This window comes from Mobula hypostoma, chromosome 1 (assembly GCF_963921235.1).
Source record: "Mobula hypostoma chromosome 1, sMobHyp1.1, whole genome shotgun sequence".
Lineage (NCBI taxonomy): Eukaryota > Metazoa > Chordata > Chondrichthyes > Myliobatiformes > Myliobatidae > Mobula > Mobula hypostoma.
This window is the reverse complement of record NC_086097.1, coordinates 162864557-162879252: the sequence shown is the minus strand read 5'-3', so window position 1 is coordinate 162879252 and position 14696 is coordinate 162864557. Positions and strand designations below refer to the sequence as shown.

Here is a 14696-nt window from a genome sequence, read left to right as displayed (position 1 = left end):
TTAAAGTGGATAAATCCCCGGGACCTGACAGGGTGTTCCCTCGGACCTTGAAGGAGACTAGTGTTGAAATTGCAGGGGCCCTGGCTGAAATATTTAAAATGTCGCTGTCTACAGGTGAGGTGCCGGAGGATTGGAGAGTGGCTCATGTTGTTCCGTTGTTTAAAAAAGGATCGAAAAGTAATCCGGGAAATTATAGGCCAGTAAGTTTAACATCGGTAGTAGGTAAGTTATTGGAGGGAGTACTAAGAGACAGAATCTACAAGCATTTGGATAGACTGGGACTTATTAGGGAGAGTCAACATGGCTTTATGTGTGGTAGGTCATGTTTGACCAATCTATTGGAGTTTTTCAAGGAGGTTACCAGGAAAGTGGATGGAGGGAAGGCAGTGGATATTGTCTACATGGACCTCAGTAAGACCTTTCACAAGGTCCCGCATGGGAGGTTAGTTAGGAAAATTCAGTCGCTGGGTATACATGGAGAGGTGGTAAATTGGATTAGACATTGGCTCGATAGAAGAAGCCAGAGAGTGGTGGTAGAGAATTGCTTCTCTGAGTGGAGGCCTGTGACTAGTGGTGTGCCACAGGGATCAGTGCTGGGTCCATTGTTATTTGTCATCTATATCAATGATCTGGATGATAATGTGGTAAATTGGATCAGCAAGCTTGCTGATGATACGAAGATTGGAGATGTAGTAGACAGTGAGGAAGGTTTTCAGAGCCTGCAGAGGGACTTGGACCAGCTGGAAAAATGGGCTGAAAAATGGCAGATGGAGGTTAATACAGACAAGTGTGAGATATTGCACGTTGGAAGGACAAACCAAGGTAGAACATACAGGGTTAATGGTAAGGCACTGAAGAGTGCCATGGACAGAGGGATCTGGGAATACAGATACAAAATTCCCTAAAAGTGGCGTCACAGGTAGATAGGGTCGTAAAGAGAGCTTTTGGTACACTGGCCTTTACTAATCAAAGTATTGAGTATAAGAGCTGGAATGTTATGATGAGGTTGTATAAGGCATTGGTGAGGCTGAATCTGGAGTATTGTGTTCAGTTTTGGTCACCAAATTACAGGAAGGATATAAATAAGGTTGAAAGAGTGCAGAGAAGGTTTACAAGGATGTTGCCGGGACTTGAGAAACTCAGTTACAGAGAAAGATTGAATAGGTTGGGACTTTATTCCCTGGAGCGTAGAAGAATGAGGGGAGATTTGATAGAGGTATATAAAATTATGATGGGTATACATAGAGTGAATGCAAGCAGGCTTTTTCCACTGAGGCAAGGGGAGTAAAAAACCAGAGGACATGGGTTTAGGGTGAGGGGGGAAGAGTTTAAAGGGAACATTAGGGGGGGCTTCTTCACACAGAGAGTGGTGGGAGTATGAGATGAGCTGCCAGACGAGGTGGTAAATGCGGGTTCTTTTTTAACATTTAAGAATACATTGGACAGATACATGGATGGGAGGTGTATGGAGGGATATGGTTCGTGTGCAGGTCAGTGGGACTAGGCAGAAAATGGTTCGGCACAGCCAAGAAGGGCCAAAAGGCCTGTTTCTGTGCTGTAGTTTCTATGGTTTCTATCAGGTGGAACCAGAGTGGCCGCTGAATCTGGACGTGTAGCCATTTTAAATTTAGTTCTATCTAACGTTGGAAGAATTATACCAGAGAAGAGACTATTTCCATTTGCAGTTATTTGATTTGAAGTAAAGCATCATTTTATTTTAAATCAGTGCTTGCCGTGCTAGTCAGAAAGTTAATTTTACATTTGACAAGTTAATATTTACTCTGTAAAGAATTTGAATTGTGGCAGATTTGATTCTGTGTGGGTAATTAAAACTCAGTTACTTGATGGAGTGACACCAAACTGAGTGTAACATAGCTGTAATCTAGTTGAAATAATTACACTTGCATTTTACAAATAATTATAAACAAATTATTTAATAGTTTTTATATTTTATGTGAGCTGTTCTCCCTATAAGACCCAGATATCCATAGAAATAGAAAGATGCTAAATTTTGCCATATTTAATATGCAAACACTGACAGTGGCATGTGCAACTGGAACTGTGACAGAATTCACTGGGATGAGGTGATGTATGTACAATTCCTTTACATACGGAATCGCATTCCTTCCATGACTTTCCACTACGTGCTTGCACTTCAGTCAGATTCACAATCAGGACAGCTGGAAGGTACTGAACCACCATCAGTGTTGGTTGAGATTAGATTACTGCATTGTTTGGGTCTAAGAGTTGGGAAATGGGGCAGAGATCAATGATGGGGAAATATGACTCATTTGTATTTTGTGCCATGCTGTATCTGAAGAAGGTACCAGTTGCTGTCTATACAAAGAAACAAAATGCTGGAGGAATTCAGTGGGTCAGGCAGCATCTGTGGAGGGAAATGGACTGCTGGCATTTCAGGTCAGGGTTGGCTATGTGTCCTCTGTGTATTTTCAGTACTTGTTTAAAAATTGTTCCTCTGTACCTATGACGACAGATTCTGGAGCAATACACTGATCAGCTGGATTTGTGGAATGCCCAGATGAGGAGGCACATTGACAAGCTGGTAATGGAGATGACTCAAAGGAGTGTGCTTAGCCTTGTCTACAGGGCAGAGGACCATGCTGAAGAACTCAGGAACCTTGCTGATCTGTTAAACAGGTCAGTCTGTATAAATATCTTCCTTAGCAAAAGAGCAGTGGGTAATCACCAATCACATGCCATTTTCTATTAAATAGTTTTGTAAAAAATATTGAGGTCAGATTGGCAAAATCTTTTCAGTTCTGTTTTTGTACTGTGAAGAAATATTTCTACTTAAAACCTTTGTAAATATTGGGAAAAGGAGCTCTCTCCCTCTCCAGAACACGACTGTTGTAAAATGCAAAGTCCATCCTTGGATCATATCAATCAAAGACAAAATCTGAAAGAGAACTCACATAGCGCCTGCCATTTCAATGACCGATGATATCTAAATTTTGTCCTTGTTCATCTTGCACAGTATGCATCTGCATATTGTACTCCAGCACAAAGTTCAGCCCTGTGGAGAGTATATATGGAAATGGGGAAACCTCTCAGGTTTTTTGCCTCCAGGAAGGCAGGACTGCTGTACTCATGCATTACCCCAAGCAAATAAATGCTGATTCTAACTAGTTCCAAGCTGTAAAGCTTGTCTCTAAAGTACTCAATTCATGCACTTGAAAGGGCAAAGATTTCCAGAGAACCCTTTTCACATGGAGATGTTTACAATCCAATTGCCTGATTTTTGGATTCTCCCTCTGTATCAACCATTCCAGAGGCCAGAAAATTACAAAAAATTAGTAACTGCCAAGAAAGCATCTGTTTTAAACATGTAAATCATTTAGTGATTGTCATTGCATTGAACAATGTTTTTATTAGTTCACTTTCAGCGGTAAGGAACGTGTCTCTGAATGTGACGGTGCCTGTGAATGAACACTCCAATGTAAAGGCACTGGTCGAAGAAGCTGCAGCTGTTGCTTTGGATGCAAGAAGCAAAGCTGATGCTGCTTTGAAGTTGGTGAGTATTTACTGTGTTGGATTTAGCTCAGTCAGGTCATAGTCTGATGGCCAAACCAGCCAATAAACGTTCTTAGCAACACACATAAAGGCTGGAGGAACTCAGCAGATCAGGCAGTATCTATGGAAAAGAGTAAATAGTCGACGTTTTGGGCCAAGACCTTTCATCAGGACATGAAGGGTCTCTGCCCAAAACGCCAACCATTTACTCTTTTCCATAGATACTGCTTGACCTGCTGAGTTCCTCCATCATTTATGTGTGTATTGCTTTGGATTTTCAGAATCTGCAGATGTTCTCATGTTTGCACTAAAAATTATTCTCTCTTTGAAGTGACAAATGGGATAATCAGAAACGTGTTGTGATTTGGTTACAGCTTCTTTAGTTACTTTGGTTGACTCTGCGGTTAAGAAGGCATAGAGTGCATTGGCCTTCATCAACTGTGGGGACTGAGTTTAGGAGTCAAGAAGTAATGTTACAGTTATATAGAACCCTGGTCAGACCCCACTTGGAGTACTGTGCTTAGTTCTGGTCACCTCACTACAGGAAGGATGTGGAACCTATAGAAAGGGTGCAGAGGAGAATTACAAGGATGTTGCCTGGATTGGGGAGCATGCCTTATGAGAATAGGTTGAGTAAACTTGGCCTTTTCTCCTTGAAGCCACGGAGGAACGGAGGTGACCTGACAGAGGTGTACAAGATGATGAGAGCGATTGATCGTGTGGATAGTCAGAGGCTTTTTCCCAGGGCTGAAATGGCTAACACTGAAATGGCACAGTTTTAAGGTGCTAGGAAGCAGGTACACAGGAGATGTCAGGGGTAAGTTTTTTTTTACATAGAGAGTGGTGAGTACCTGGAATGGGGTGTCGGCAACGGTGGTGGAGGTAGAAACGATAGCGTCTTTTAAGAGACTCCTGGATAGGTGCATGAAGCTTAGAAAAATAGAGGGCTATGGGTAACCGAGGTAATTTCTAAAGAAAGTACATGTTCGACACAGCACCATGGGCTGGAGGGCCTGTATTGTGTTGCAGATTTTCTGTGTTTCCGTGTTACTTACTCTGAAATTTTAGCTGATATTTCTGCTGGTTGTGAAGAATGTGACAAGGTCCTCTCCAGTGACTGACAGTGTCTCAGATTATTTTATTTCTGTTCTCATGGCTCAAGTTATGATAAAGATGATAGACAGGCTCTGACCAGTGGACAGATAAGAAAGGATAGGTTTCAGAAAAGTAAGTAGGGGAAAGGAACTGATGGAATTGCCCTGACAGCTAGCGTACACTTGAAGTGCCAAATAGCATGGTTCTATTTCTTAAGGAAATACATTTAACAAATATTAGAGTGACTGCATGATTCTAGGATGAACTGCAAGTTTCCTTGAAATAAAGTGGAGGGAGTCAAGTTAAAACCATCAAGTACAAAACAAGAATTAGACAGTTTGGCCTCAGTCTTTCACCAGTATTCGTTAAGAGATAACTATCCTGATCTCCTTTTGGCCCCAACTTCTCTTTCCCCCGCTTCCCATAATCCCAGTCTCCCCTATACACCATTCATAACTTCCTTACTTAGTCAAAGATGGACTATCCTTTTTAAAAGTCTTCATTTCTTAGTGGAATACATCTCTTTTGAGAATATCTGTCTCTGTTTACTCACCACCTGACCTTTGAATCAATTTCTCCAATCAGCACTAGTCATCTCTGCTTTTATACCCTTATAACTCCCTTAGTTTAAGATGTTAGTTTCAGACCAAATTTCTCACACTCAAACTGAACATGAAATTTTGTCATATTATTAGGACTCTTCTCTTGCCATGTTGTCTCATTACACTTGATCATGTCTAAAAATCACCTGTTCCCTATTTGATTCTCCAACATTTTGCTCTAAAAATCAGTCCTGAATACAGACAATGAACTCTTTCTCCTGGCTATGATCGTGCATGATCTTTATAAAGATCAAGGTTGTCCATAATTAATTCTGCATATTTTATCCGTCCTCAACATTTCTTGTTTGTACTTTGTTCTACAAAGTAGCTACTGTTGGGGGTGAGATGGGAGCCGACAGACCACTGCTATTAATACCTTCCTCCCCTTGCAATTCCTTATCTCCACACAAACTGATATTACATCTTCAATGTTCTGATCTCATCCTTTATTAACAAAGCCACCCTATTTCTTTTTCTCTTCTGTCACACAGATTATTTTTACCCGTACTGCTTCCCTGCATAAGTATTTTGTACTTCCTTGAGAACTCCCTACATTTTCCCTTGGCTCCCCCATTCCACCTCACCTTTATTTGATTTAAAGTCCTATCTGTAGTCCTAGCTATTCAATTCACTGGGTCAAAATGTCTAACCATAGTTAGACCCCACTTGGAGCACTGTGTTCAGTTCTGGTCACCTCATTACAGGAAGGATGTGGATATTATAGAGAGAGAGTGCAGAGGAGATCTACGAGGATTTTGCCTGGATTGGACAGCATGCCTTATGAGAATAGGTTGAGTGAACTTGGTCTTGTCTCCTTGGAGTGACAGAGGATAAGAGGTGACCTGATAGAGGTGTGTAAGATGATGAGAGACATTGATTGTGTGGATAGCCAGAGGCTTTTTCCCAGGGTTGAAATGGCTAACATGAGGGGGCATAGTTTTAATGTGCTTGGAAGTAGGTACAAGGGGGAATGTCAGAGTTAAGTTTCTCACACAGAGAGTGGTGGGTGCGTGGAATGAACTGCCAGTGAAGGTGGTAGAGGCGGGTCTTTTAAGAGACTCTTAGGTAGGTACACGGAGCTGAGAAAACCAGAAGGCTCTGCGGTAGGGAAATTCTAGGCAGTTTCTAGAGTAGATTACATGACATTACATTGTGGGCCAAAGGGCCTGTAACATGCTATAGATTTCTATGTCTCTATGTTAGAATGATAACAATGGCATCAATGAATGCGAGCAACTATTGTTGGACCTGTTGCATGTCATTTAAGACGGTGGCTATTGATGACTCCAGTGAGCTGGTGCTGGGCATATGTATTGGCTTACAGCAAGCAGTCCATGTACAGCAAAGCAAAAAGAAACAATCTGATCAGGTAACCAAATAGATTTAAAATGCAGAGAAACAGCACCTAACACAGAAGCTGATAGAAGTTTATACAATTATGTTTCTTTTACAGTCAGAATCTTTTACTTAGGATAGAAATGTCAAGACATGATGGGGGAAAGTTCAGCAGTGATGCATGGGATAAGTTTTTTTCCCACAAAGTGTGGTGGTAGGTGCCTGGAGCAGGTTGCCAGAGGCGCTAGCTGGCTTTTATGAGGTTTTTAGACGGACCCATGAATATGTAGGGACATAAGACAATAAGACATAGGAGCAAAATTAGGCCATTTGGCCCATCAAGTCTGCTCCGCCATTCAATCACAGCTGATCCTTTTTCCCCTCCTTGGCCTTCTCTCCATGACCTTTGGTCCCATGTCCAATCAGGAACCTATCAAGCTCTGGCTTAAATACACCCAATGACCTGGCCCCCACAGCTGCCTGAGGTAACAAATTCCACAAATTCACCACCCTCTGGCTAAAGAAATGCCTCCTCATCTCTGTCTTAAATGAACGCCCCTCTATCCTGAGGCTGTGCCCTCTTGGCCTCTCCCCCACCATGGGAAACATCCTTTCCACATTTACTCTGTCTAGGCCTTTCAACATTCGAAAGATTCCATTGGATATGGATCAATGTAGGCATCATGTTTGGCACAGACATCATGTACTGAAGGGCCTTTTCCTGTAATGTATTGATTGTACTGTGTTTTCTGTAAGCTATGACATCTTACAATAAAAGCCGGTTAGTTTCTCCAGAAAATGAATGTAGAGCAACCGTGTCACCAATAGCATTGCACACTTTTTATAACATGTACCCAGGTCCAAATTGTTGTATTTTGCAGATGCTGTAGACTTAACAGTCCACGATAAATGCTCCTTTTGTTTCATTTTACCAGGCGAAAGGTCCTCAAAGGACACTAGAGGAAGTCAGCAAGGAGTCAGCTGACCGCAGTTCAAAGCTCCTTAATGATGCCAGTGATTTGAAGAAGAAAACTACGGGTGAATAACTTGTCCAATTTAAGAATTCATATTGATCTGAGCAACTTACACTTGAAGTGACTGAAGAAAAATAATAGCTGGGCAATGGGGAACAGAGCAGGAGAGTTAGATTTGCTGGAAGATAGGTAAAAGAATGGCAGATAGAATTTCAAGGTTCAAACTAAATTTATTATCAAAGTACACGTGTACGTCACCATATACAACCCTGAGAGTCATTTTTTTGTGGGCAATAAATATTGAGAACATGGGATGAAGAGTTCTTGAAAGTGAGTCCATAGTTGTGGGAACAGTTCAGTGATGGGGCATGTGAAGTTATCCCTTCTGGTTCAAGACCCTAATGGTTTGAGGGGTAATATCTGTTCCTGAACCTGATGGTGTGTGTCCCGAGGCTCCTGTACCTTCTTCCGGATGGTGGCACTGAGAAGAGAGCATGGCCTGGGTGTGGGGTCTTTAATGATGGATGCTTCTTTCCTGTGACAGTGCTTCATGTAGATCTGATCAATGGTGGGAGGTATTTACCTGTGATGGACTGGACCATATCCACTACTTTTTGTATGATTTTCCATTTATGGGATTTGGTGTTCCGTAATAGACCATAATGTTATCAGTCAATATTCTCTCCACCACACGTCTGTAGAAGTTTGTCAAAGTTTTTGAAGTCATGCCAAATCTTTGCAAACGTCCAAGGAAATAGAGGCACTGCCATGTTTTCTTTGCTTTAAATTTAACTCAGACAAGTGGAAGTAATGCATTTTAGGCAGCTAAATCAGGACAGGATATATACAGTGAAAGACAGGGTTCTAGGGATGTTGTGGAACTGAGAGACAGAGTTACAAGTACATAGTTAGCTGAAAGTGTTGATATAGGTAGACAGGTGGTAAAGAAGGCATATGGTATACTTACCTTTTATCAGACTAGGCACTGAAAACTCTTTGTCACAGCTGTACAAGACACTGATGGATGCACACAAAATGCTGGAGGAATTCAGCAGATCAGGCAGCATCTGTGGAAAAGAATAAACAATTGATGTTTCAGGGTGAGACCCTTCGTCAGGACATTGATGAGTCTGTACTTGGACCTGAAAAACTGTGCACAGTTCCAGTCACCATGCCATAGGAAGCATGATAAGCTGGAACTATTTTTGCTAGAATGAAGGAGGTAGGGAGTGATCTTTTAGAGGACATAGGTTGAAGGTGAAGGGGAAAAAAGATTTAAAAGGAAAACTGAGAAGCAGTTTTATTGCACAGATGTTTGTGGAAAGAGCTGTCAGAGGAATCTGTAGAAGCTGATAAGGTTACAACTTTTAAAAGCCATTTGGGTCAGGTTCATGGATAGGAAATATTTATCGAGGCATATTTAGTGCAGGCAAATAGGACTAACTCAAAAGGTACTTTGGTCAAAATGGATGAGTATAAAATCTATGATTTTATAAAAGCTGTAGTAGAGAAAAGATGGGTGAAATGGCCTGTGAGATATGCATTCCAAATGTCAAGAAATGCTTGGCTCGTTGCTGTGTCAAGTTTTCCTCTACATGGCTTCATCAGCCTCTGCCCAGCCCCACTGGTATGAATTACTCAGCTAGTGGGCAGCAATGGCAAGAGGCTGCTGACAAGGATTGAAGATACTGAACTGAGTGTGCACTATCACAGGGTGTGAGCAGGATTGGGGAGCTCGTGGTAGGGAAGGCCTAAAGTTTCTCTATAGGTCCGAAAAGAATGTACACCCTTTGTTGACCAATGAGTAGACAAATTTTCTTGGATTTAAGGATGGGTTCAGTGAGGCTGCTGATAGAGCTATTGCCTCACAGTTCCAGTAATCTGGATTCAATTTGACCTCGGGTACTGTCTGTGTGGAGTTTACACCTTCTCTCCGTGACTGTATGAATTTCCTCCAGGTGCTCCTGTTTCCCACCACATCACAAAAATAGGCAAAATGGTAATTTAACTGGCGACTATATTTATTTACAGTGGCTAATTAACCAGTTAGTCCTCGGAGATGTGGCAGGACTTGAGGGAGCTGATGGAGGTGTGGGAAGAATAAATAGTATTGGATTAGTGTAATGGGTACTTGATGGTCAGCATAGACTTGCTGGTCTGAAGGACCTGTTTCCATATCATTAGTATTGTATGTGACGACTTGTTTTGGTTTTCTCATCTGTCCAGGTCTTGTTAACCAGCTGAGTGGACTCAAAAAGAAAGTTGATCACATTCAAAAGAGTGCGCACAATATTAGCAGACTGTTGAGTGAGCCCCTGCAGTTACTGGCAGGCCTGCCTAATGGTAAGTAATCTGTGCACCCACTGAACATTATTTGGAAGGCTAATTGTCATGAGTAATATTGTTGATAAGTTCCATGAATAAGTGTTCAAATTATTAATGCACTTCTCAGGAGATTGGTGGGACACTGGTCTATATGAGCATGCCCTCTTTTTATTAAAAAATCAGAATCAAATGATATTACTCTGTCCTGGAGATTGTTGATCCTCTTGCGCGGAATTGAAGCCACGCTCATCCAGGCCAGTGGGCAAGTCATCACTCCTGAGTGCTGTCATGGAAATGGTGGAAAGGTCTCAGGTGTGTGAGCTTCAGGTCAGTGATGACTCTCAGCAGGTTGATGTTGCCTAAGTTTCTGAGCGAACAACTCAGGATGAGGAATGAGGTATTTTAGGTATGGAAGTACAGTCAATCAGAGGAGTATGGGTCTTCAAAATTCTCAACCCAGGCTGCTCAGTCATTAAATGTATTCAGGGGCAGAGTAGTTAGCTTTCTAGATACAAAGGTCAATGATGTAAATAAATGTGGATGAAGTGAGAACATGAACTTGAGAATCATTCATGGTCATCTTGGCTTATGGAGCAGGCTCAAGGGGCTACAAGGTTCTCTCTCCTATGTTCTTTTAAGAGTTAGATCCGTCCACTAATTTTCCCACAGCCATTCAAAAGAAGTTGTCCATTCAACAAGTTCTGCGACTTGGTGAAGAGCAGCAGAAATTCTTTATATAAAATAGAAATAAATTAATTCAAGCTGCTGTATCATCAGAAATCTTAGAAAAACATTGTGGGATGGGAAGGAGGAAGGTGAGATCCACACCAAAATGACAGCCAAGTTCAATGAGTAGATTCATCAGTTTAATGAACGAGAAAACTCTTTCTTAGGAAACCTTGAGGACTATCTGCTTTATGAAGACCTGCAATGATGTAACCTTTGAATTAGGTACCATGATATTTTAAAGAAACCAAGGAACATAAGGAGGTATTAGAATCAGAATTGAATTTATTATCACTGACATGTGTCGTGAATTTTTTGTTTTGTGATAGCAGTTAAGTACAAGACATAAAAATTTACAATAAGTTACAATATAAATAAATACATAGATAGATAGTGCAAAGGGGGAATACTGAGGTAGTGTTCATGGGTTAATGGACCGTTCAGAAATCTGACGGTGAGAGGAAGAAATTGTTCTTAAAAAGTTGAGTGTAGTCTTCAGGCTGCTGAACCTCCTCCCCAATGGTAGTTTTGGGAAGAGGATATGTCCCAGATTGTGAAGGTCCTTTGTGATGGATGCCGTCTTCTCCAGGAACTGCCTGTTGAAGATGCTGTTCCTGTTGGGGAGGATTGTACTGTGATGGAGCCGGCTGCGTCTAAAACCCTCTGCAGCCTGTGCACTGGAGCCTCGATACCAGGCAGTGATGCAACCAACCAGAATGATCTCCATTTACATCCTCAAGAAATTTGCTAGAGCCTTAGGTGACAAAGGTCAATTCAATTAGGTTTAATTGTGTCTCAGTACAAAGAAGTAGGAAGACGAAGAAGATTAGGGAGAGCACTGCAATGCTTGGGACTTATCAGCTGAGGGCATGGCTGCAATATTGAGGCTGAAAAGGAGGAGATGTGAAGAGGTTTCAGAAATAAAGGGGTGATAGGTCTTGCAGAGATTTGGAGGTGATCATTATTGTTTTAAATTTGAAGCATTCATAGATCCAGATTCAGTGTTAGTTATTCAGAATTATAGGAACAGAAAATAAGGAAAGTATATTAAATGTAAAATGTGAAGTTCACTAGATAACTCCAGCTGCCTTTCAAAAGTACCAACATTTGTACATTGCAGGTACCACAAACACAATTCGTGAGGCAAAAAATCATGCGTTCTTAGCTAATCTAACCGCAACTGCAACTCTTGCTGAAATTCAGCAGTTCACTCGGCAGCTGTTGACCACATCTGGCACTTTAATGAAGGTCAATAAGACTGTCAGGGAAACAAATGAGCTCATCAATGATTCAGCAAGGACTGGTAAGTTCATATATTGAACCTCATTTTTGGCAAATAGTCATATTTTGGTCAACAAAACATGAGTAGTAGAAGCACTAATATAAGTTTTGTAGAAAACAAACTCAAAAGTATTTTTTAACTGGGCAGTCCTTGGTTCATCCAAGCTTGTACCTTAATATTAGAACACTGGTTTGGCCACAGTCATAATGGGGCATGGTGTCCACTTTGATCACTTTAGGAAGGATAAGAAGCCTTTAGACAGGCTGCAAAAGGCACTTACCAGAAATGTTTGGTAATAAGGGATTGGGAAGCTTGGGGCAAGGCTGGAGAAGCTGTGATTGTTTTGGTTAGAACAGACAAACTTGAGAAAAATAGCTACCAGTTTCCACCTTTCTCTTTCCTTTCACTCCTCCCTAATTCTGCTCCTCCATTTCCATTGCAGGAATTAATTGGAGTCAGAATTCCTGACAACTCCACGAACACCGACTACTGTCTTGACTGGACATCTTGCTGTTCTGCTTCCTATAAAGACTCTACTCTGTTCTTTCAGTTTCCCCACCTTGGTTATATTTTTTCTGACAACATTGCCTTCCATATTAGGACTTCCAAAATAACTTACTTTTTTTCTTAGATTGAGATTCTCTTCCACCAAAGATGATGGGGAACTAACTGTACATGTTTATTCCATTTCCTGTGTTTCTCACCCATCCTGCACAGAACCTGAATAAGACAGAGGTATCAGAACTCTCTGTTGATGGAAAATAGTGAAATTTTGTACATCCCAATTGATCTACCGAGGGGAGAGGCCAATGAGGAGAGAGAGGAAACAAAACATCATTCAGTTCACCACTTATGTCACCCAGCCTCTTCCCCTTCTCACCCTAACAGAGATATTCTGGCTCTCTGTATCCCTTGGCTTTCTCCCCATGTCTGATTGACAACTTTTCCTTGTTCTGATGAAAAGTATGATCAGAAGCATTAACATTAACTCTGAGAACCCTGACGATCCGAGCCAGCCCTTGACCTTGATTACGACTATTCATAAGCCCTTCACCCCTGGGGAGAGACAGAGCGTTTTGTCCAAGTTGCCCTCACTTAAAGTCGCCTGTGGGAATTCAGAATTCTGGCGTAAGCTTGAGGAAATGGTTGAAATTCACCAGATGCACCCTAAAGGTATACATGTATTAGTGAAAGCCAAGTGCCCGAGGAATATGTGGGACAGAATGGACCAGGGGATGCGGGATGGTACATGGGCAACTACTGGGAGCGCCAGTAATGAAGAAAGGCATAGCTCTTTTAAAGGGGAAGTGAAACAGCGCCTGGGGGGAGGCGAGAGTAGCTGGGGAATGATAATGGCAGTGATTCAAAAGGCTGACGAGACAGCCATGGATTACGCAGAATGTAAATACCGAATGTACGAGGAGTATTCCGGGTTGGATAACCCAGGGAGGGATGACCCAGTCTTCCTGAAAATGCTGAAGGAAGGTCTGAGTTCAGCCCACCAAGAAGTTTTAGGTTTAGGCATAACGGTAGGGTCCAACTACTCTGAGATAGTTTCATGGGCCAGTGAGATAGACCAAAGAAAAGGCAAGAGATATCGTAAAGTGGGTATAGTGGATGCAGCTGCTGTGATGTCCTGGAGGGCTTGTTTTGCTTGCCAGCAGCCAGGGCACCGAGCAGAGGACTGCTGGACCAGGTATAAGGCAGTGAAGGAGTTGATATGCTACAGCTGTGGCCTGTCGGGACATAGCTGGAGACAGTGTCCAAAAGGGAGGGGAAAAACCCAGGCAATGGTCACAGCAGACACCCAGTCACTCACTCCATCAGCAACCAGTCTGACTGTCGATCAGATCAAAGAGTTACTGGCTCTTCTCTCTCCATAGATGCTGCCTGACCTGCTGAAAGTTTTAAGTATTACCTATATACGTCTGAAATGAGATGTGATAGTGATGTTCAAAGTAACAGGCTGGTTACGCAGGATAGACAGAAGAAGAATTGAGAACCAGAGCTCACTGGTTTATGGTGGAATCCAGAAAAACTGTACTGGTGGAAATGTGAAGTAAAAACAAAATGCTACAGAGAGGAAAGCGGAGTTTATTTTTCAGGTTCCTTACCTTTCCTCAAAACCGGGAGAAGTAGTTTTTTTAAGTTACAGAGAAAGGGAGGAGGTGAGGGAGAACAAAAGGAAATGATTGTGACAGGGCAGAGCCTAGAATAGATTGAAAGGCACAGCGGTCACGATGTAAAGATGGGAGGAATAAAGAGAACATGCTGTTCCTCAGTTAAAGTTCATCTTCACTGGAACAAGACCAGTGAGGGAGTGAGTAAAATTGGGAATTACACTGTCAAGCAACTGGTAGAAGAGGTGAACCTGAGATTTAAAAAGAAGAAACAAAATAGAATTAAGAGTAGGCCATTTGGATTTCCATAAGTGAGCCAAAATTCAACAAGATTAAGGCTGATTTTTATTTTAATCTCAGTGCCACCTTTCTGTAGTCGTTCCCATATACCATGATTTATTTAATGACTAAAAATCTAACCATCTCTGTCTTGAATATATTCAGCAGCTGAGCTTTGGAGCTCAGCAGGAGAATTCCAAAGATACAATCTCTAGGCAAAGAATTGTTTTTACTATCTGAGCCAATTCCTTTGTTGTAGACACCCCACATCTCTGTGCCAACTGATGAAAGAATATCTGTATTTCAAGTTGATCGTCTCTCATTCTGCTGTATTCAAGAGTGTGTGCTCATTCTACTTCATCTTCTCTAAAAATGACAAACAGGAATAAATCTGATCATCCTTAAGGCACTCCCTCTGTCACAGGTA

At 41.8% G+C, this 14696-nt stretch overlaps 1 protein-coding gene across 1 annotated transcript in view; it reads left to right on the top strand.

The window, feature by feature from the left end:
- lama1 (laminin, alpha 1) overlaps positions 1 to 14696 on the top strand; it is a 349617-nt gene that overhangs the window by 262495 nt on the left and 72426 nt on the right. The window contains exons 39-43 of the mRNA XM_063058896.1: positions 2495 to 2658; positions 3394 to 3532; positions 7499 to 7601; positions 9764 to 9880; positions 11709 to 11891. Coding sequence (XP_062914966.1) covers positions 2495 to 2658; positions 3394 to 3532; positions 7499 to 7601; positions 9764 to 9880; positions 11709 to 11891 — 706 coding nt within the window. The remainder of the gene's footprint in view (positions 1 to 2494; positions 2659 to 3393; positions 3533 to 7498; positions 7602 to 9763; positions 9881 to 11708; positions 11892 to 14696) is intronic.